The sequence below is a fragment of the Hyla sarda genome, chromosome 3, assembly GCF_029499605.1.
Source record: "Hyla sarda isolate aHylSar1 chromosome 3, aHylSar1.hap1, whole genome shotgun sequence".
In the NCBI taxonomy this organism is placed as follows: Eukaryota; Metazoa; Chordata; class Amphibia; order Anura; family Hylidae; genus Hyla; species Hyla sarda.
In genome coordinates, this window is record NC_079191.1 from 349,501,150 (window position 1) to 349,523,534 (window position 22,385).

At 39.7% G+C, this 22,385-nt stretch overlaps 1 protein-coding gene and 1 long non-coding RNA gene across 6 annotated transcripts in view; one reads left to right on the forward strand and one right to left on the reverse strand.

Moving 5' to 3' along the window:
* The window catches only part of LOC130362666 (uncharacterized), a 67,170-nt gene extending 65,930 nt beyond the window's left edge, over positions 1-1,240 (forward strand). Inside the window, exon 3 of the long non-coding RNA XR_008891514.1 lies at positions 870-1,240. This is a non-coding gene — a long non-coding RNA (uncharacterized LOC130362666). The remainder of the gene's footprint in view (positions 1-869) is intronic.
* SLC8A1 (solute carrier family 8 member A1) overlaps positions 1-22,385 on the reverse strand; it is a 568,703-nt gene that overhangs the window by 106,003 nt on the left and 440,315 nt on the right. For 4 of the 5 annotated variants that reach the window (XM_056567535.1, XM_056567534.1, XM_056567537.1 and 1 more), the window contains one exon: positions 5,907-6,013. In XM_056567535.1, the coding sequence (XP_056423510.1) occupies positions 5,907-6,013 (107 nt within the window). Of the gene's footprint in view, positions 1-5,433; positions 5,538-5,906; positions 6,014-22,385 lie in introns of all 5 variants that reach the window. The other variant, XM_056567539.1, reaches the window with a different exon arrangement.

Below are 22,385 nucleotides of genomic sequence, written 5' to 3' on the forward strand. Positions count from 1 at the left end.
TTCTTTATCTACCGTTTACCTACAGACTTGCTCATGAAAGGAGAGCTGGTAAAACGCCAGACGCTGCACCACCTCTTCATCTGTAGATTGTGCCCTTTCAATGTTTCGTTTCTATCCACTTATTAGAGGCATGATGCCGATAATATAGAATTAATCTACCAATGTTACGTTTCTGGAAAAAGTTTTTTTTTTTTCTTCTTTAAATTGGATAAAACAGCCAATCTTCCAAATCATATCTAATTCTGCTATAAACCATCCTTCCATATATAGCCTGATCTTTAATTATCGCATTTATGGAATGTGATAGGGGCATAAGACCAGTTGTTCTAATTAACGGTAATTGAAAAAATAATGTTCATTATATACATAAACAGTGATCCATTTGACAGCAGCTACGGCATGCAGTACTCATGTTCACGTTCCACAATAGTTGCCCTTTTATGAACTAACATAGGGAGATATTGTTCGTACTGTATTGTTTGGACTGCTGGAAGAAGCCCTTTAGGCAATTAATGATCTAGGATAAGGGAAATCCCTGTCTAAAGAGAGAATACTAATCACCAGTTCCTGGACTGTTAATGGTCTATGAGGACTGCGTTGGCTCTGGAACACTGGATATTGTAAGATGACAATTTACAGCCCCCAGAGCCAATCCTATTGACTTAAATGGATTTGTTGAGCACAACAGTACCATTTCCGAATCTGCCAAGATCTTTAATCACAACACGACAGTAAATCTAGGTTTCATGAATAAACAGCTCATTTCCATTGGACATTTCACTTGTACCTTAGTTATCTGCATCTGTGAACTCAATGCCTACTCAATTTATACATCTTATATGACTGCAAAAACTTCTCCACCGCTGCAGGTATATAACAACTTAAAATATAAATCACAGAAAAATAATTGCACAGAGGAAGACAGCAAAAAAAGGAGGGCAAAGCGTCATTTTAAGAAAGACAAGGACATTGAACAGGTGAGAACAGAAGGAAATGAAATGCTTACCGAGCTCATTCAACAACAGGGCTGTAAAGAGAACACATAGAAGACAGACAAGGGATAAGAAACAAAAATGAATAGTGATAATGGAGATGTCAACAGAAAGAAGAACTGTATGGCTTGAGGGGCACTCAGAGGCAGTCATTTTATGGGCTTGATAATCATTTAGGAAGCGCCTCCATGCTGGTTGGTAATGGTGCCGCATAGCTGGCACAGTCTTTAGTGATTTATTGAAAGACCCGGGCATACATTTTTACCTGGTTGATCGGCTCCATGTGTAGATTGATTGAAGTACTTAAAGGGGTACTCTGGTGGGAAACTTTTTTTTTTTTTAATCAACTGGTGCCAGAAATTAAACAGATTTGTAAATTACAGATTTTGTTTCTGGATTTCTTTTTTTTTCTGTCCACAGTGCTCTCTGCTGACACCTCTGTCTGTATCAGGAACTGTCCAGAGCAGCATAAGTTTGCTATGGGGTTTTGCTCCTGTTCTGGACAGTTCCTGATACAGACAGGGGTGTCAGCAGAGAGCACCGTGGACAGAAAAAAAAAGAAATCCAAAAAGAAAAGAACTTTCTCTGTAGTATATAGCAGCTAATAAATACTGGAAGGGTATTTTTTTTTTACCGTATATACTCGAGTATAAGCCGACCCGAATATTAGCCTAGGGTGGGAAATACATCATCCCCCCCTGTCGTCATCCAACCCCCCCTTTTAGTTTTCTACTCACCTCCCCTTGGTGGGAAGGAAGGGTGAGCTGGTCCAGGCCATCTATGCTGCAGGGATTGTCCGGTGGGGAGGGTTAGTCGTTCTGGGCTGTCCATTTTCACAGGGAGGCCCTCTTCTCCGGGCCAGCCCCGTACTAGTGATGTTGCCTTGATGACGACGCACAGGGACGTTCATGCGCAGGCACGTCTGCTGCGCACGGACGTCCCTGTGCGTCGTCGTCAAGGCAACGTCACTAGGCCGGGGCCAGCCCGGAGCGGAGAAGAGGGCCTCCCGGTGAAAATGGACAGCCCGGAACGACTAACCCTCCCCACCGGATGGTCCCTGCAGCATAGATGGCCCGGACCAGCTCACCCTTCCTTCCCACCGAGGGGAGGTGAGTAGAAAACTAAAGGGGGGTCTGGATAAAGACGAAGGCAGCAGTGGTCTTCAACATGCAGACCTCCAGATGTTTCAAAACTACAACTCCCAGCATGCTGGGAGTTGTAGTTTTGAAACATCTGGAGGTCCGCAGGTTGAAGACCACTGAGAAGGGATTGACAGGCGGAGAGTTCACCCGAGTATAAGCCGAGGGGGACGTTTTCAGCACGAAAAATCATGCTGAAAAACTCGGCTTATACTCGAGTATATACGGTAATAGAAGTAATTTACAAATCTGTTTAACCTTCTGGCACCAGTTAATAAAAAATAAATAAAAAAATGTTTTCCACTGGAGTAACCCTTTAACCTACCTAAAACATGCATTACTTATTCTAAGCTTCTTTGAAAAATATGTTCTCATATCTTTAAAGTATTTTTTTGTAACTGATTTAGTACCTTTTTGTGGTTCTCCGAAGAGGATTGCCGGAGAATCACAGCACGGAACGGGACAAGGTAAGTATTGTTGTACCGACAGGTTAGTGCAGGTGATACTGATGACAGATTTCTATTATTCTTACACTGACAAATATTTAACAACTTATTCATCATTTCATATGTATGGATAAGACCTTTATGTAGTAGTTGCAATTTCTAAAATGTAATATTATAGATTTTTTTGTTTAGTTTTCATTTTTCTGTTGTTTGTGCCAAAGGCCCTTTTAAGGTATTACACAACAAATCAGTTAATTTATGAGACATAATTCTCTTATTAACGAATATTAATTGAAAGTTTGCCAAACAATGCACTGCTTAGTAGAGTACATATAATAACACCACGGTGCTCTAATTAAGCAACATCTTAGGCCCGTTCCATAAGGCAACGCAGTGCTGTTAAATTATCTTAGGGTTATAATGCAAATGAGCAACCTGGTGTGTTTTATCACATAGCCAAGTTTCTTTTGGCATTATATTTATGCAATGATTGCTATAATTATTATGCATGTTCGCTAATTAAGAATTACTTGTATCCTACCCAAAGATTCAGAAAATGATGTGTTTCACAGAGATATGCAATCGGTCTAATTTCTCTTTTTTTTTAGTAGGGGGGAGGGGGTTAATAGCTAAAGAAGAAGTCCTCTTCAATTATTATATTTTATTTCACTACTTTGACATATCTAAATTAGGACTTAATTAGACAAACTAATGACTTGGCCAAAAGAATCTTATCCTCTGGAAACATAATTACACACCTGAAAGAAATGGAGCCAGAGCAGTTGTAGGAAAATAATGAAATAATAAAAGTCTTAGATATATATATATATATATATATATATATATATATATATATATATTATATTTTTTTTTTATTTAATGTTATTTTTTTTATTAATGTTTAAAAAAATTTAAATGCTCATTACCTTTTACATTTTTATTTCATGCAGCTTTACATATTTGTGTTAACATGTCAAACCTACATGCAAGATACTCAATTAAAGTAATAGAATTAGTACATTTTGTTTTTGGTAGCATTTGTAATGTATGTTATTAATATAGCACATGCATGGCAATATTAGTAAAATAAATTTACAAACTGTTATGTCTTATGAGAGGACAACCTTGCTGCTTGTATGAAGCTGGTTCTACATGGCCTATAGGACTACTGGAGGATTACTTGGATGATTTGACTGTTGCAACAGTGGGTCAAAAGGCAAGCAGATGCTTTACCCTAATGCCCTGAATCTTTTTCTCTTGTCAGTTATAGTTGAAGATGATGAAGACGGCCTTAAGGTGACCATACACATTAGATAGAAGTAGGTTTGGGTTTGAATAGCTGTTGACTGAATGTTCGTCTGAACACAGCCATATACATTTTGGGCCATACTGGAAATTATAGAAAGACCATAGAAGTTGAGGTGAGATGACTGTTCTAGCAGCACAATGGATCCCACCAGTGAGAACATCTGACATTTCTCTATAATATTACAGATGTTTTCTATAACTAGAGATCCACATTAAAGGGGTATTCCGGCTTTATACATCTTATCCCCTATCCAAAGGATACGGGATAAGATGTATAACTGCAGGGGTCCCGCCGCTGGGACCCCCGCCATCTTGGTGCAGCCCCTGGCATTGTGTGCCGAGTGCTGCCTCCAAGACAGGGACGTGACATTATGGCAACACCCCCCTAGTGACGTCATGCCACACCCCTCCATTCATGTCTATGGGAGTGTGCGTGACGATCGTCATGCTCCCTCCCATAGACATGAATGGAGGGGGCGTGGTGTGATGTCACTAGGGGGAGAGGAAAGGGGTTGTCTGATTAAAGGGGATGACTGAATTTGCCGGGGCAGTGGCGGCCATAGGGGAAATGTAGTACTACATGGCAATTATTCTGCTGTCCATGTAACACATGGATTTCTTTAGTTCCCTAGACCAGATATTGCTCTTGAAGAGCAGGTTTTCAAGTTCAATCATAGAAGGGGGTCTCTAAAGAAGGACTCTCCATCATGACAACCATGTACCCTAAAAGGGCATATGTTTAACATCCCTCTTAAAGTTGCATAATTTGGTCATATGGACATAATGGAGGGGCTTGACTTCCAGACCCATTATTCATGCAAAGCAGAGAACCACTTTAGTGAGCAGTTCTTGCTTTACAAGACAAGGAGTGTCCATGCATTTTGCAAACGGCCCGCTGATGAATATAGTATAGGTGATCATATGCATATTGCAAATTTGGGCAGAAACATTATGACATGTGGTCATGGCTTCTCACTTAACATCCTTTAACCTAATATAGGCCTTCCACTGCTGGTGTTTACAGTTTGGCTATCACTAGCAATACTAACTGTATCTTATACTGTCCCCAAACTGCAAAACACATGAATTAAAACACTCAGTAGCAGAGAACTGCCGGGTAGCTATTTACAGGATATGTAGGGGAGGGTTTATATCAAAGAGGCCAGGGGCTATATATGGCAGACGATTTACTACTGTGACTTGATTACTTAATATGGGCCTCTCCCAGAGGAAGATGGCATCTGTGCAATTATATACTTATACATGGCACTTGTAAAGGTGGGAGTGAATAGAAGGAAGGAAGAGATGACTCTTCCTATACAGATAGGGGCTACAGCCCGTAAGACACACTGAAGTATATAATGAGTTAAGTATGCTTAGAGAGATACATAAGAGTATCAACAAAGAGCTGGCTAGGCTGTACAGAAAGCATTGCACAGAATTCAGATGCCAAGCAAAAGGAGAGAGAGCAAGTTGTGAGAGTAGGGAATTACAAACAGGAGAGAAAGGTTTTTTAGCTGCTCAGTTTGTTTTATTATACTCTCACACCTTTCATTCCTCCTCGTTTCCAGATTGGTTCTTCAAGCACAAGGTAGAAATAGGACTCTTTGTCATACTCCTCTCTGTCAAGTATTTTAAGGTTTATGTACTTCCTGTGGGAACACAAGACAAAGGGAAATGGATGTTTGCAGTCTCACACACATGCTTAAACGTTCATCTAAGCCCGATGGTTATTATGAGGTTATGAGTAGAGGAACATGCACACATCCACCTAAGTATTTCAAGGGGCAAAAAGACTATGATCTTATATGCCCTTAAACTTTACAAGCTCCTGAAATGAGAACCATGAAAAATTGGCCGACTAGCATCTTATAGTAACTTGCCAAAGTTCATCTAGATCTAAAGGCCCCTTGTAGATACCTAAATGGACGTGTGCATATAAGACAATGGATTAAGCCATCCAAGTGTGGTAAGTCAGACACATTACTAGTAAGGGCACAGCCCCGGAGCGGATCCCCCACCTTTCTTCTCACTCATCTCCACCAGACGAGGTTCCCCAATCTCTAGGAAGAAGGTCTTGTTTTTCTCATATTCCTCATCATCAATTATTTTCACTGATATGGTTTTGCTGCAAGAAGAGGAAAAGGAAAGATTGAAGAGGAGAAGCAAAGAACTAAAGAGAAGCAGACAGGCATGTAGGCAATAGTATTTAGAATGCAAGGCTAGACAAAGGCCGGAATATAGAATAGGGAGAGTCAAGAAATGACACAGACAACTGGGAATTAGAAGCTTTTTTTATGAGTAAACGAAACCAGTGAAATAAGAGATCAATCAAATTCTTAGATGAGACCTTAAAGAAAATTTGTAAGGTGTTTCATGAATCATGGGTAGCATGAAACAAGGACAGGCTTCCATAGTGTTTTAGAGATATCATAATTCAAAAAAGCCGGAGGGAACGGGGCTTCGAGTTACCAAAGTGGTCCCTAGTGGTCTTCCTCTGGTCTGCTGGGCTTAAGTGATAGATTTCTCACTATACACAAATAAGAATAGACCAGTCAGTCAAGACCCCGGCAGTTGGGGGGGTGGGGGGGATATTGGGGAAGAAGTAATCTGGAACCACCCCAGTGATTTGGAGCCCCATTCCCATTATATTTTAAAACTATGATTTCTCTGAAACATCTTAGCATTTCAGAGTAAACTGTTGTTAATTCTAATAAGGGAGCCTGTCCTTGTTTATGCTGCCATGGGTTCAGGCAGCATGAAACTCTTTTCCTTTGAATTTCTTTTTTAATTTTCCCTTTAAAAATCCTAAAATAAAACTTTTATATAATAACAAAAATATACATTACTTCAATGTAATAAATGCATGTCATATTACAACAGAGGTTCTTAACCTGATTGGGACACAAAAAATTGAAAGCCTGAGTTCATGTCATGTCTTATCTATAATGACAGAGCTTATAGGTAGGTGTAAGTTCACACATCATAAAATGTAGTGGCATATTTTATTTAACATGTGCCTTATCGACTGTAACCTGCAAAAAAGAAGAAAAAAAACAGCCACTTTTTTTGCTGCCATTTTTTTGTGGATTAAAGACAAAAGGCACACATTAAATAAAGAGCTATGTTTAATAACTCCCTAATGACACAGGCAAGGGTTAAATGGTATAATTTGTGTCCCTCATCAATAAAGTTAAGTGCCCCTGCATTACACAGATCATTTCATCGTGTGCACAATCACCATAGAACAATTTTCACCAAAGACACTGTCAATTATAATTTGAGAGAGGTCTTTATATTGTGCATCATTCGTAGGGAAGGAACATGAGAAGAGCTCTGTCAAGTCATAATCGATACAATGACAGTATAATCCACCTACAGGACTCCGTATACAATTATACCCAAAGACCAATTACAGTTGTGTGCCTCTACCTGGTTTACAAAGGCTGAAGCACAAAAGCAAAAGCCCAAAATACTTTCTCATACACTGTACAGGAAGAAATAAGATTTAATGATAACCCACTGAGGCTGGCTTTGTAAAATGTTTCAAATTATATACAACCGAGACACTTGAGTGACACAAAATTACTTGATCATATGGTGGAGAGAACTTTTACAACAATTTTGTTTGAGAAAGCCCTGAAGAGTGAATGCACCTTTAATATGGTCTATGGATGTTGTAAGCTTTGTAAAGCAACATTTTGCAGAGATTTGTCATTAAGGAACCACTTTATAATACAATGTAGATCATATTGAGTTATGTTAACTCTAGAAAAGACTTCTATCCCACCTCTGAAACTTTAGCCTTAAGTCAGTTTTACCAATGGGACCACGGAATAAAGTTAAAGGGGTACTCCTGTGGAAACATTTTTTTTTTAAATCAACTGGTGCCAGAAAGTTAAACAGATTTGTAAATAATTTCTATTAAAAAATCTTAATCCTTCCAGTATCGTTTAGGGGCTGTATACTAAAGAGAAATCCAAAAAAGAAATGCATTTCCTCTGATGTCATGACCACAGTGCTCTCTGCTGACCTCTGCTGTCCATTTTAGGAACTATCCAGAGCAGCATATGTTTGCTATGGGGATTTTCTCCTGTTCTGGACAGTTCTTAAAATGGACAGCAGAGAGCACTGTGGTCATGACATCAGAGGAAATGCATTTCTTTTTTGGATTTCTCTTTAGTATACAGCCCCTAATAAGTACTGGAAAGATTAAGATTTTTTAATAGAAGTGATTTACAAATCTGTTTAACTTTCTGGCACCAGTTGAAAAAAAGTTTTCCATGGGAGTATCCCTTTCACAAACAAACCATCCGAACACATTCGTGTTCTAATCCCTAAACAATACTTTTTAAATAAAGATACAGTATTAGAGTATGCTTTCCCTTCAGGCACTGGCTATATCCACTGCACACACGATCACCTAGGGCTGGAGGATTTGGACACTGTTTGCCCTTATCTTCTTTTCAGGATCTTCTGGTGCCTGTTGAGAGAGTAACCATGGACAAGTGCTCACCAGTCACTGGCTAGAAAAATAGGTGTGTCCAGGTCAAAGCCTGACATAATCACTTGAACTTTAGCAAAAAAACAAACAAAACAAAAATAACAAACACATGTTTGCGAAGTACACACCTGATGGTTTTTACTAATACTGGTGTCCTCAAACTTCCTTTAACCACTGTTATTTAGCTACAATTTGATGAAGTGCTTGTCGATCCCTAGTATCAAGCTTTCAACCACAGCTACTTCTGTTCTGCAGATGTTTTGTCGGACTTTGCATACTGAGGGGTGATCAAGAAAACAGTAGACCTTAATACGCCCATCAACTTGGCAACTCAAATCACAGACCCCCTACTAGGTGTGAAAAAAAAAATAATTTCCCTTTGGAACTATGTCAGATCTCATTATATTCCACCCTAAATCAAATGCACAGACCTTTACGCACAAGTAATAAAGTAATAATAACAAGTAATAAAAAGCAAAAGAGATATATATGCTATGTGACTAAGAAAAAAATCGGGTGTTAATTGTAGGTGTTTCAGGATGAGTTAAACTTTCTATGTAAAAATTGGGGTGTTCTAGATATTTTTCCAACCCCAGTATATTATTCATATAAATGATTACAAACTAACATAGAATAAAGCTCTGAATGCCTTTGTTATGTAGTGCTACATTTGTATATATAAAATATAAAAATTGTACAAGATTTTGAAGCGCCTAGGACTAATGGAGTCTATAGTCCCAACCATGCTATTCCTTATGGCTCTTTCAACTTGGCAGTAGAACAATAAGTAAAGCTACAGCTGGGAGGATTGAAAAACACAAATTGAACTGGCAGCATTTCTCCAGATAATACACAAAACTGGCAATTTAAGGCATTAAAGTGGCTAATTATTTTGTTATTGCCTATTATGTTTCAGACATCACGGATGTCAGGCCCCCTTCCCTAATACAGTTCTGGCCAATAAACAACCCACTATATTATCATATAAAGAGGAAAAGCAGGAGGAGCATAAGGACGTTTTGCTGTGATTCCGATCCAGTATATAGACAGCAGCTATCATCGCTCAGTCATTAACCAGATTAGGTTCCAATAAACTCACAAGTCTGAATGTGTAATCGCTCTGTTATGATCATTCCACTGTGTTTGCCATTATCATCACACTCCAATCAAAAGAGACTTGCTAAGCACATCCACAAGCCCATTCACGCAGGAAATTGCCGAAAACAAGAAAGGCAAAAGAGGGAAGTCTTTAGATAATACCATATCTATGAGTTTTGCGTCAACCACAAGCTTCTGTAGTTACATCTCTTTAAACTTTCTTTAAAAATGTTCTGTGAATGTAAAGATCATAACTTTTATATTTAGGTATAAAATTTGGAGTTGATTCATTTTGAGTTGATTGTTCAGGAGAACAACTGTGATTGACATATACCTCTCACAATTGAATACGGTAACACATTAATATTCTAAAGAGGTATTCCGGCTTTATACATCTTATTCCCTAGCCAAAGGATAGGAGATAAGATGTTTGATCGCATGGGTCCCGCCACTGGGCCCCCCGCGATCGCGGTTCAGCCCCTGGCATTCTGTAACGGGCGCTGCCTCTGAGACCGAGATTTGTCATGCCCTCTCCCATAGACATTAATGAAGAGGGCGTAGCCGTGACGTCAAGTCTCAGAGGCAGCGTCACAGAATGCCAGGGGCTGCACAGAGATCGCAGGGGTCCCAGCGGTGGCACCCCTGCGATCATACATCTTATCCCCTATCCTTATCCCCTAGCCGGAATCGCTTCGAGTTAATAAGGTAGACATCATGATAATGTGTCCAGATAACATCCCATGCCCTCTCGTGAATGGTTCATTGATTCTAAATAATATTGCTATTAAATGATCTTGAGCAAATTCGGTCATCAAGCTTTGGTTTTTATGTAATATTAGACTTTTATTAGAAAATTACCGATACTCCATGGAAGTAGACAAGGAGCCTTACAATCCAACTAAATACATGTACCACAATGTCCAATATAAAACTCTTTGAATATATTCTGATAACAAAAGTGGCTTGTCCTTCAGGCTTAACATGAATTCATCTACATTCTGAGCAACCACTTAAAGCTCAGCACACAAAGCACTGTTCGCTGCCATGAATATGAATCTGACGGCCATTGTTTACCTCTGTGCCTAATTTAATGAATACAGATAGATGAATAGGTAAGAGAAGCAAATGACATTTGTGAGAGGAGCCGGCAAAGTGGCTTTCAGTAAACTTATAAGCAATGATAACTAATATGGAGTGTATGAAAAAGTACATCTTGGCACAGGCCGCCGGCATCTGACAGGGTTGGGAGAACAGTACATCATCTTAAAACCATTAGCAGCGGGATCAATGACATCTCTAGCAATATGCATTTCTTTGTTTACCGATTTTATTCCTTGGGTATACGAATGGCTATTCTTGGCTACTATATTAAGTCAAAATATCTCAATCAATCTTCAGCAGGAGCAGCAGGCAGTCTGTCACATGCTATACGGCAAAGCAAACTAAGGTAAACAAATTAGAGCTGTTATTTTTAGAACATATTTTTTGCTCATAAAGAAGATAAATATTCTTTGATCTAGACGTGTCCGTGCAATGATGGCTTGTTCTTGTGACAATATTAGAATGGCAAAAAACTGTTGATAGGTTTTATCCAATTCATGAAACTGAAAGGTAATACCTGGTCTATAATAAAGACATAAATGGCAATTTAGGTCCTGGACTATAGTATTTCAGGGCTAGGCAGAGGTACAGAAGCAACTTAGCATTCCCTGACTGATTCGATATGACTGACCATCAACGCTGCCAGTCAATATTGATTTTAGGGAAGAAGAAATTCCCTATGACATAAAACTGCTTAAGGGCAGAGGTGAAAATGTCAGTGTGATTCCCAGCTTGATACTGCGAGGACCATTTTCGAGGTAATCTATTTTTAGTTTGAGGTGTTGTGCACTTCAGCAGGATTTGTAATAGACAAGTGAAAATGGATACTATCTAAAGGAAATAGGATGACTCTTCCTGCATAAGCTTTGGCCAACAAGAACATTTATTGTATCAATAGGAAGGAGGAGAAACAACTCCGGAGATAATGCCAAGCGATTTATTAAATAAAATAATAAAATACAGGCACAACAATGCGTTTTGGGGGACTCCAAAACGCACCATTGTGCTAGTATTTTATTATTTTCTGCATAACCTGTATCTAGTATTGAAACAAATCTGAGGCACCAAGCACCTGAATACAGATCTAGCGATCTGTCCAATAATGTTTTTTTCATACCCGGTAGACTATTACCCAAATAAAGAGGTATTCAGTAAGTCCAGAGGAAAGAAGGTTTTACTTTCATCCTTTACACAGCACATGTACTAAGACTACAAGACTTGGCCACACAATGTTGTAATGGTCATCAGGTTACATTCATTTTGTTATGTGCTGTGACACATATTTATCACAGAAATTATTACACAAAACTGTCCGGTGTCCGTTTATAAATTGTATTGACGTTTGTATTGACGGACATGTCCCTGATCACACATACAGCCATTTGTCATGCAGATATAAATTCACATCGTGGAGCCATATGGTGGAGCGTAGGAGCATTGCTTGCACTTGTTTATACTGTATGTCCAGTAGCTCTTTATTTAAATCCTCCTTACTATTACTGAGGAGGACATACCTCATTTCATCTTTATGTCCCATATCTAGGTCAATCACACCTATGTTAAAGAAATTATCCCATGAAAAACATGAAGAATCTCCTAGTTCTAAAAACCCAATGACTACTTTCCCATATAGCGTGTCCTTCTTACTAAATGTTCAGAGGTGGACATGCTTGAATTGTTTCCCCAAATATCAACTAATAACTCATGTTTATTATGTTTAGTATTTCTTTTCAGTATTTGATCTTCTCTTGTGTTGCTCGAGAAACCCGGGGTGCCAGTGCTTTGTGTGGCACACATATGACGGCATCTCGCCTGATCGAATAGTACGGGTGTAACAAAAAGTTTGTTAGCCAGAATGGGGCACTACATGTTATCATAAAACTGGCACCCATTGTATGCCTTATCTATCTGCAGTTATAATACTCAATAGGTACCTCACTCATGAATAGTAGACATGTGAGTAGCTATTTATCAGTATTGTGCGCCCATGTGGCATTGTATCTGGTCTACATCATGGTGGGAATAGGTTTTAAATCTGCTTTTGTACCAGTAACTAGTATGAGTTTAAGTCATTTTGATCCTATATTCTGTGATATTTTTTTTATAATCCTTAAACAGTACGGTATTGGTTCTACACTTTGCCGTAAGCAGTGACCCAATGTTCTCCGTTAGGTAAGCGAAAACAATAATTAACTGCATTTTCTATATTCAATTGTCACAGCACCTACGTCCTATGTCTGTTCAATTCAGGAACGAAAACACTTCTTTTAATGAATTCTCATAATGTTAACTTTCAGCTCTAGTCACTTTATTCTGTGGATACATTATTGCAGATGTAAGGAGTCATGAATGAAAGCATGAGTCACAGTGATCACATAGAGCTGTGAAGTGCCTAAAGAACCAGCCCATAATCCGGTAGAATGCCAACCTCCTTTTCCTTTGCAGCTGCAAACTGTTGAAGACACATTGAATACGAAGCATAGGATGTAAATACCATCAAAAATGGGTTTATCATCCAACAGGACACAAACATTAACATCTGCAGCTGGTGGAGACAAGGCTTCACAATTCCATCTGGCAAAGTTACTCTTCCTGTTCCTAGCTAAACTTCTCCATTCAGACTGCTTCATTTCTCCACCAGGCTTAGTCTAAAGTTCATATGTTATATTGATAGGGTTTCGTGTGCCAGTCAAAGCCATTTCAAGTTGCAGGAGCCATTTCTGGTTGAACAGTAATATCTTTTCTTGGATCTGCCAGGAAACTCTGACCCAGCCAAGTGAATGTCTTTGACAATAAGGCAAACACACACATTTCTACTTAATATTATGCAGGGGAATAAAGTTTCCATATTAGACATTTGCCAAGTACGCAGATGGCATTGTACTGAGGCAAGATGGCTTTGGTGGACCTTGGTGTCATTTGGTACATTCTTACTGAGGCAATTTGGTTTTTAAAGAAAAAGTTAGCAACAACAATTTTGGAGTGCAGCCAGAGAGACAACTGAACTGTTTTTATGAAGTTATTGCTGTGCCATCTCAATGGCCTGGAGGGGTCAACCACTTTCCTTCTATTTTGGCCCTAAAGACTATCAAAATCCTTCCACGGTCATTGTGTAAGTTATTTATTTATTTAATTATTTTAATGTATTCAAAAATTATTTTTCCATTTCATTATTAATTCTACTCTGACAATAGGCCAAATGCAGGCGGACTGAGTTCATGACACCGATAGTTCAGATAAGTGTTCACATCAATAGTTTGTTATCAATACATTTTATGACACATGCAGATACTGGATTTCCTAAACCTTAATTGTTTAGACAAACTGAAATCATTATATTGACCGAATTTCAGTGAAAATGTAAAATTGTCGTATTGATCCCATGTAAAGGTCATAGCCATATCCACTAGATGTGGTCCCTGGTCATTACAGCTTCATTAATCATTGTCATTGCCCTGCCAAAACATAAATAACAGCCAGCACAGCCAACATATTGTATACAGTACGGCAGCGTTGTCCCATTCAAGTGAATGGGAAAAACTGCTGTTTATTGGTGCTGAGAGTGAGACCCATACTAATCTAATACTAATAGCTTGTCTGGAGAATACACCATCAGCATTATATACAGGTTGAATCACCCTTTTAAGGGACTGTTGAATGTTCATCAATTGTTAATAGGAATCCTCCTCGTCTATTAGTTTAATACTAGCCTTATATCAGTAGTCAGCATTAAAAGAGGAAACTGTCCATAATTGTTCTCTCCAGTTGCCACTCTGAAGCTATGATAAGATCTACCATGAGTTGGTCTTAAACAATTGCCTCCCTCCATATTATCATCCATTTCAGCATGAGGCTTAAAGAGAATCTGACAGCTAATTCACCTGCACTAAACCCAGTATAATGGGATATAGTGCAGGTAAAGAGCTGTAAAATGAGGGGTTACTCACTGAAATCCATTGGTTAGGTGAAGAGTTATGCTTGTAAATAGCTTTATTCCTAATGTGCACATTGAAGGCAGGGAGCTAAGCTCTCCTGCCTCCTCCATATTCCCCTGTCAGGCCCGCTCCTTTATTATTATGCTAATGAAGGTCCCAGGTGAGCACACAGAGAACAGAGTGTTCACCCATGGGCTTCATTAGCATAATAATGAAGGAGGCAAGGCCAACAAGGGAATATGGAGGAGACCGAGGAACTTGGCCAGCCAGCTCCCTGCCTCCAATGAGCACTGAGGCGAATTAGGAATAAGGCTATATACAAACATAAATCTGCACCTAACCAATATATTTCAGTGAGTAATCCCTCATTTTACAGCTTTTCACCCCCATTATAACCCAGTATACTGGGTTTAGTGTGGGTAAACTAGCTGTCAGATTCTCTTTAATGTAGTAGGACAGGAAGTCAAGCAAAGGTATCTTCTTATAAACCATTTGGTTACCTCTACAGATGGTCTACTAGCATAAGTAAGGCTATTATTGATTGACCACTTATACCGTCCATCTTGAATGTATAAGTTAAGATTTTTTAAGACCCAAACTTACATCCAGTTTGATGAAACACAGTAATCCTAGATCTCTGCAAGCTGCTGTCTACCAGAAGTGCGCCATTTGCTTTTCTTCTAAACATAGACTAATATTTTTCTTCACGCATAATTAATTACTCCATTTCATTTGCAATAAGCCCTACACATATCTAACACAAGCCAGATGTCATTTTCAACGTAGAAATTACATTGTTTTCTTAACAAAGTCAGCTGACATCATTGGCCAGGCGAGAAATGTTTTATGTGCATTGTTTGAGGTGACCTCATTGAGAACTTTCCATAGCGCAAGCCAAGAAGACCACTTCAATTGCAGAACAGTAAATCACAGTTAGACAGATTCCCAGCATACATCTAAAAGGATATATATATATATATATATCTGTTAAAATGTCTCTTACAAGAAGAGTCCAACACAAAAGTAAAGACCTTAGAGGGGTTGTCCCACAACTATTTTGTTAGATTCCAGAACAGGCTTCCAGAACAGAACATGTTTTCAATTAGAATCACTAAAAAAATGCTTCTGTGTGTAGATACTGCTACTACATACTAGTCATGCCTCCCTCTACTGTTATTCTAATTCTCTATGAGAACTTCACGTATTCACTGCTGGTGAGAAAAGCTGGTTTTATGTCACTGTTTCCTACTGGCTGATACCATACTAGAGCTGGGCGGTATGACCAAATATGTGTATCACGGTATTTTTGTAACTTATGGCGGTACCACAGTATATAACGGTATTTCTTTCACCCCCCCACAAATCATGTGACCCGCCAGCGCTGTTCTGCTCCCCCCCAAATCATGTTACCCGCCAGTGCTGTTCTGCTCCCCCCAACTCATGTTACCCGCCAGCGCTGTTCTGCTCCCCCCCTAATTAATTATCAGCCCAGCGGGGTACTACGCACATATGTCACCTGCAAGCACTGCCCTCCTCCTCTTTGTTGGGGGCCGCCAGTGCTGGAACTCACTGTACACCAGTGGTCTCCAACCTGCGGACTTCCAGATGTTGCAAAACTACAACTCCCAGCATGCCCGGACAGCCCGGGCTGCAAAAGATAAAGAAAATAAACTTTAACATACCTACGTCGGCCTTGCGCTGTTCCTGGGGACAGGCTTCTTACATGACAGTGGGCTCAGCCTATCACTGGCCAGGGCGGGACATCGCTGCGGCCGGTGATAGGCCGACGGCTGCCCGACATTCACATCCCCAGCTTGAGGCCGACGTAGATAAGTTAAAGTTTATTTTGTTTATCTTTTGCGGCCCGGGCATAGGGATACAGCGTACAGCAGTGGTCTCCAACCAGCGGACCTCAAGCTGTTGCAAAACTACAACTCCCATCATGCCCGGACAGCCGTTGGCTGTCCGTAAATGCTGGGAGTTGCAGTTTTGTAACAGCTGGAGGTCTGCAGGTTGGAGACCACTGGCGTACAGTATAGAGTTTCAGCATCGGCGTCCCGCAACAAAGAGTAGTAGGGCAGTGCTTGCGGGTGACATATGCGAGTAGTACCCCGCTGGGCTGATAATTAATTGGGGGGGAGCAGAACAGCTCTGGCGGGTAACATGATTTGGGGGGAGCAGAACAGTGCTGGAGGGTAACATGATTTGGGGGGGAGCAGAACAGCGCTGGCGGGTCACATAGGATTCGTTTTGGAATGTGGGGACAGCGCCGGTATTGTGGTATGGGAAAAATTTATATCGTGCAGCACAAAAATTTTGGTATTCGGTATGAACCGGTATACCGCCCAGCCCTGTACCATACCATTGCATATATTATTCCACTGGGACAAGGCGGTTCGAATAAACCACTAAGCATGTGGCATTACGGCACTGGACACTTGGGGTCGAAAGGAAATCAAAAGAGCGTCAATTGGTGCCATAACCAGTATGCAACAGAAAATTTGACACAGAATTGCACAATATATATATATATATCTCAATCGGAAACTTGTTCTAAATTATATAACAATAAATTAAAATGTATTCATGGGACAACACTTTTGATACAAGTAAAGAGAAATAAAAACCATGGAGCATTCCAGGTTATGTCCTACAAAAGCTAGAATCCACAGAACCTTATTGTATCAGGCAATGGAGATTAAATGGCTATAGGCTATAGTATATATGGCTATACATGACAAAGGCCAAAATTTATGTCTAAAACCACTACCGAACCAATTCATATTGTTAGTAAAAAAATACATTTCCAGCAAAGCATCGGATGTTCCCTAGCTATGGCTGGATGCTGCTGGAACCTTAGGCGAGGATTATAATGGATCTCTGCCCTTCCAGACATAAGAAGTGTCTGCTTTATCAATATCTATAAACACGCACTGTGTGACTTCCTAGGAATTCAACTATGTTCCAAATCTTGCAGGCATCTTCCTTTATGAGTTTTTCAGTGACACAATATTGAGAACAAGTCGGTTATTGCGCTGCATTAATATTGATGTGTTATAGTCGGCATAAGTGCAGAGAAATGTCCATGTAGCTGCACGGGGAGCAAGGCAGTTTATGGGCAGGATTTCATTCAGTTACCTCAACCAGGTTTTGCTCACATAAGTTATTTATTAAGAAGGGCTGGAGAGGTTATGGCTTATAAATAAGATTTCTACTGATAAATGTGAGCGTCATGGCCGGCGCAGGTCATTACAGCTGCGGCACATGGCAGTGCCTTTCTTTTACACACTAATCTTTTTTTAGAAATAGTTTTGTTCCTGCCGAGCCCGCCAAGGCAAACTCCTGTCTCTCCTGCTGTGACCCAACATCTATAGCCTTAAATATGCTTGAAGTGAAGCCACTTTAAATAATATATAAGAGAGCGGCAGAAACAGCAATTCCCAATTATAATGTCATTATCAGCAATACAACTTCCAGCCACGGAGGGTTAGGATAATAACCTCCAGAGATTAGGACAATTTCCCATTCACCAGCGCTTTGTGAACATGGTAAATTTAAAATCCTTATTCTCCTCATAATGTGGGGCATCAATTTAGTTCTAAATTCTATAATCTACCACAATTTCAACAAAATACTAAAATACACTGTAATGCCAGCCATTGGTAGCTTCCCTGTAAGTCAATGTCCAACCAATTATGGAGCCTTGAGATGTGACCATGGTTGTTAACCAAACCAGATGGCTCTATAATGGGCTGGACAATGGCATACAGGGTAGCTTTTTATAGGTGGCACTATACAAACTGTTTACTTGCTTTTTTAATCTTTTTCCTAAGGAAACCTTGCCTTATATCTCCACAAAAAGGACCAGCACCTTCCAAGAGTTATTAAAGGGAATGTGTCATAAGAAAATTATCTATTGTTTAAATAAAAATGTTATGGTAAACTTATTTTTAAAAATGTTAGCATTTTTTTTCCTCCTTCAAATGTTCTATTATTAGTACTATAAAACAATCCAGAAATCTTGTAGTTTTCATTCTGGCCACTAAGCCTAATAATAAGCTGACACTTCCTGCTATGTAGAGATATCTTTTCAGTAGTCTCATTCATCAATTTAGGCAAGAATAGGCTGGGTTAACATTTGATACAAAGCAAATTTGTGGTATATGTTGGCTGAGATGGGAAAACCATACGCCAATGTATACTGCAGAGTGTCCCTGCTGGTTCCATTGATTTAAAGTGTCAAGTGTAGTTTAAATGTGACTACTTTCTGCACATTTGTGAGCGCATACATTTTTTTCAGCACTTTTTGCTTTGTATCAATGAATGATGACACCAGTATATAGATAAGATCAGATCAGATCATAAGTAATAGTTACAGCTCCCATCCTCCCCCTTCCTTCACAATGACAGGTCACAGTCAGCTCCAGTCTATTGTTCCTATGTCCATGCTCTAAAGTATACCCATAAATGTAAGTAAGGTGAAAAAATGAGATAACAATAAAAATGTATTCCCTCATAATGTGCAAAAACAGTGATGTTTCGACTCTTGAGAAAGACTCAGTAGTGAGTTGAAATGTTGCCGTTTTTGCACATAATGAAGGAATACATCTTTTTCACCTTACTTGGACTGTTGCATTGAACTATGTTTCATAGAAAGATAGCAGAACGATAAATACAGCTCTTGTTGAGCATGAAAGATTCAGGATCAGAACAAATAGGGCTACATTTGTCAATTTACATTTCTTTTGTGCACTGCTATAAGTCACCGAGTTAAATGGGCACTCTCATTAAAAAATGTTTTGCTATTGCACTCCTTATGGTAAATAAAAAATCTTTCTAATGTATTTTATTTAAAATAATGACGTTTTCTAGGTTTGTTTTTTTGCCACTAGGTGTCACCCTTTTTGTCCAGAGCACATTTCCCCCCATCTCTTGCACAGACTTTGGACTCCTGCTGTCCTGGCAGAAGTCCAAAATCAGGAAATGCAGTCTGGGGTGCTGAGGGGGGGGGGGGGGTGTGTGCAGCCTTAGCCAATCATAGCTCATTTCCCACTGAACTGCTCTGGGCTGTGTGTAGCAGAGTGAGGGAAGAAATTCTCCCCTGTATGGCTTCAGATGATGTCACGCCTGCTGGGGAACACCTCTTCCCAGTCTGTGAATCTGACTGAGACTGAACAGAAAATACAGAGCAATACCAAGGTAGGAAGCTAAACAATAAAAAAATAAAGGCCGGGGGCGGTTTATCATGATGGGGGCAGTGAACTGGGAGGATTATAACATTTAACAAGATCATGAGAGGTACTCTTTAAGAGAATGGAGTGGTTTTATCTACAGTCCAATATAAAACCATATTATGGCACACCGTGGTTAATGACAAACTCAGCTTCGTCGACAGGGCGAAAATAAACTCCTGTTTTCAAACGGCTGACTTTATTGCTCGTATACAGTATCTCTAGTGCTAAAACCCATCCCAAGGACCAGGATTAGGGTCTCTTTTAAGAATTTTTCGACAATTATTTCCAGAAGGATGCATTTATATGTGTCATCCCGATGACTGTAATGAAGCATGAAGCACTGGCTGAGGTGCAATCCCAAGCTGCTGGCCTGAATTATGTCTTACGTTAGCACGTCTGCCATCGAGCTTACATGGATGGCCCAGGAGAGCTGCATGCATAGTGCAGTGTGTAATTCTAACATATGGATAAACAAATGAGAGGGCATCTCAAATGTCTTTTTCCCTTCAATCTGCAAATACTAAAGGTTTTCCCATTCTTCTACATGAGTTAGCTGGCTATGAAAGGCATACATTTCTCTAGGGATCCTGATTATGAGCTGCTGTATGCATACAAGAAACGCATTGGGCACAGTGAATGCTTATATATTGCTCTGGAACAATTGTCACTGTTTCTTATTATAATGGAGCAATGCCTTCCAGCCAGTCCATAGGGACACCCAATGATATCTCCATAGAACTGCAGGTGATGAGCAAAATAAATAGGAGGCAAGTCAATGAAAAGGGCACAAATCAATCAGTAACTATCAGTATGTGGCAATGGTCTCCAAACTGTAAACCTCCAGTTGTTGCAAAACTACAACTCCCAGCATGCCCGGACAGCCGTTGGCTGTCCGGGCATGCTGGGAGTTGTAGTTTTGCAATAGCTGGAGGCCCACAGTTTGGTGACCACCAGGGACGTGCACACATAGACTTAAAAGGGGGCTTGAGCCCCTGCCTTTTTAATGCACCTGCCCTCTAATGCCCTCACTGATTGGGCCTTTCGTGAGGTGATGCGGGTCCCATTCAGCTGACATGACTGATGAATCACTGTGTGCAGACAGCTTGCTTCCTCCTTGCTTCAAACACCTGTGCACGGACAAGCCGACAGCGTCCCCAGATCAATAGCAAAGGAAGAGAAGTCCAGCGCTGGGTGCAGCAAAATCAGGTATTCATTGTAGGATCAATGATACATACAATGCATCAAGACAAACAGCCGACGCATTTTGGACCTCTAAGTGTCCTTAGTCATGGCCATGCCATGACTAAGGACCCTTAGAGGTCCGAAACGCGTCGGCTGTTTGGCTTGATGCAGTGTATGTATCATTGATCCTACAATAAATACCTGATTTTGCTGGACCCAGCGCTGGACTTCTCTTTCTTTGCACATGACTGCTGAATGTCCGTTAACTCAGGAACTGTGTTGTATTAACATGTAAGGATTTTACAAACATTTTTTTTTATTTTTTTTATTAGAAGTGTCTTTTTTTTCTACTTGAGTCCCTGCCACCCAAAATGGCTGTGCACGTCCCTGGTGATCACTGGTGTATGGCAATAACCACAGCCACATATGGCTACAGACTAGTAGATAAGCTCAACTGGACCAACTACAATACCTCAACATGGTCACCATTGGCTCCTAGACACCTCCAACTGGCCCTAAAAGCTAATATAGTCCATATATGTTTGAAAGGAAATTTGGAATGGTTTTCCAAACTAAAATATGTAAAGGGATATTCTGCATATAAAGGAAGCATATACTTACCTTCCTAATTCCCACCACTGCCATTTCCCAAGAGCCTGTCCCTTTAAAAAGCGTCTGCTATGTATGGAGTTGGTGCATGCACTGCCAGCTCTGCCAATGAATTTAAGGACATAGCAGTGTCCCGCTTCAGCTGCCGATTGGCTAAATAGGCAGTGCACATGCCAACCAGACATAGGAAGCACTAGATAAAGGGACAGGTTCTGGGAGAACAGAGGCTGCAGCAGAGAGGAAGGTAAGTATATGTTTTTTTTATCTTTTTTTATTTCACTTAACCCAGGTACAGCACATATATATATATATATATATATATATATATATATATATATTTATTATTATTTATTTTGCCTATAAAACAACAACATATTCCATAGCACTAAAGATAGTGGGGTTTAGTCTTGTTTTATTTTTTCTTTTGTTTTTTTACTCCTGCGTTTTTATCATGACATGTCACGTGATTCTTTCATCATGACTCAAGGGTTTCTATTGAAGTAATAGGGAAAAAAAAAAATAGAAAAAATGCCAATGCTAAACCCCCATGGCAAAATGGCAATTTTCTTGAACAAAAACACGATAGCCTCAACGTGCTTCGAATTTTGGAAAACTGCCACTGAGCCCAAAACCGCTGAAAAACGAGTGAAAGATGAGTGAAAAATTTTAAAAAACTAACAAAAAAGAGGTGGGTATTGTGTTTCATAAATCCTTATTGACTTTTAGCTTACATATAGCCACAGCATTTTGTCACAAAAAAACTGATGTGCGGAATTTTGCATTTTTTGGGAAATTTTGGCAAAAACAACAACAAAAAAAAAAACATAAAAAAACAAA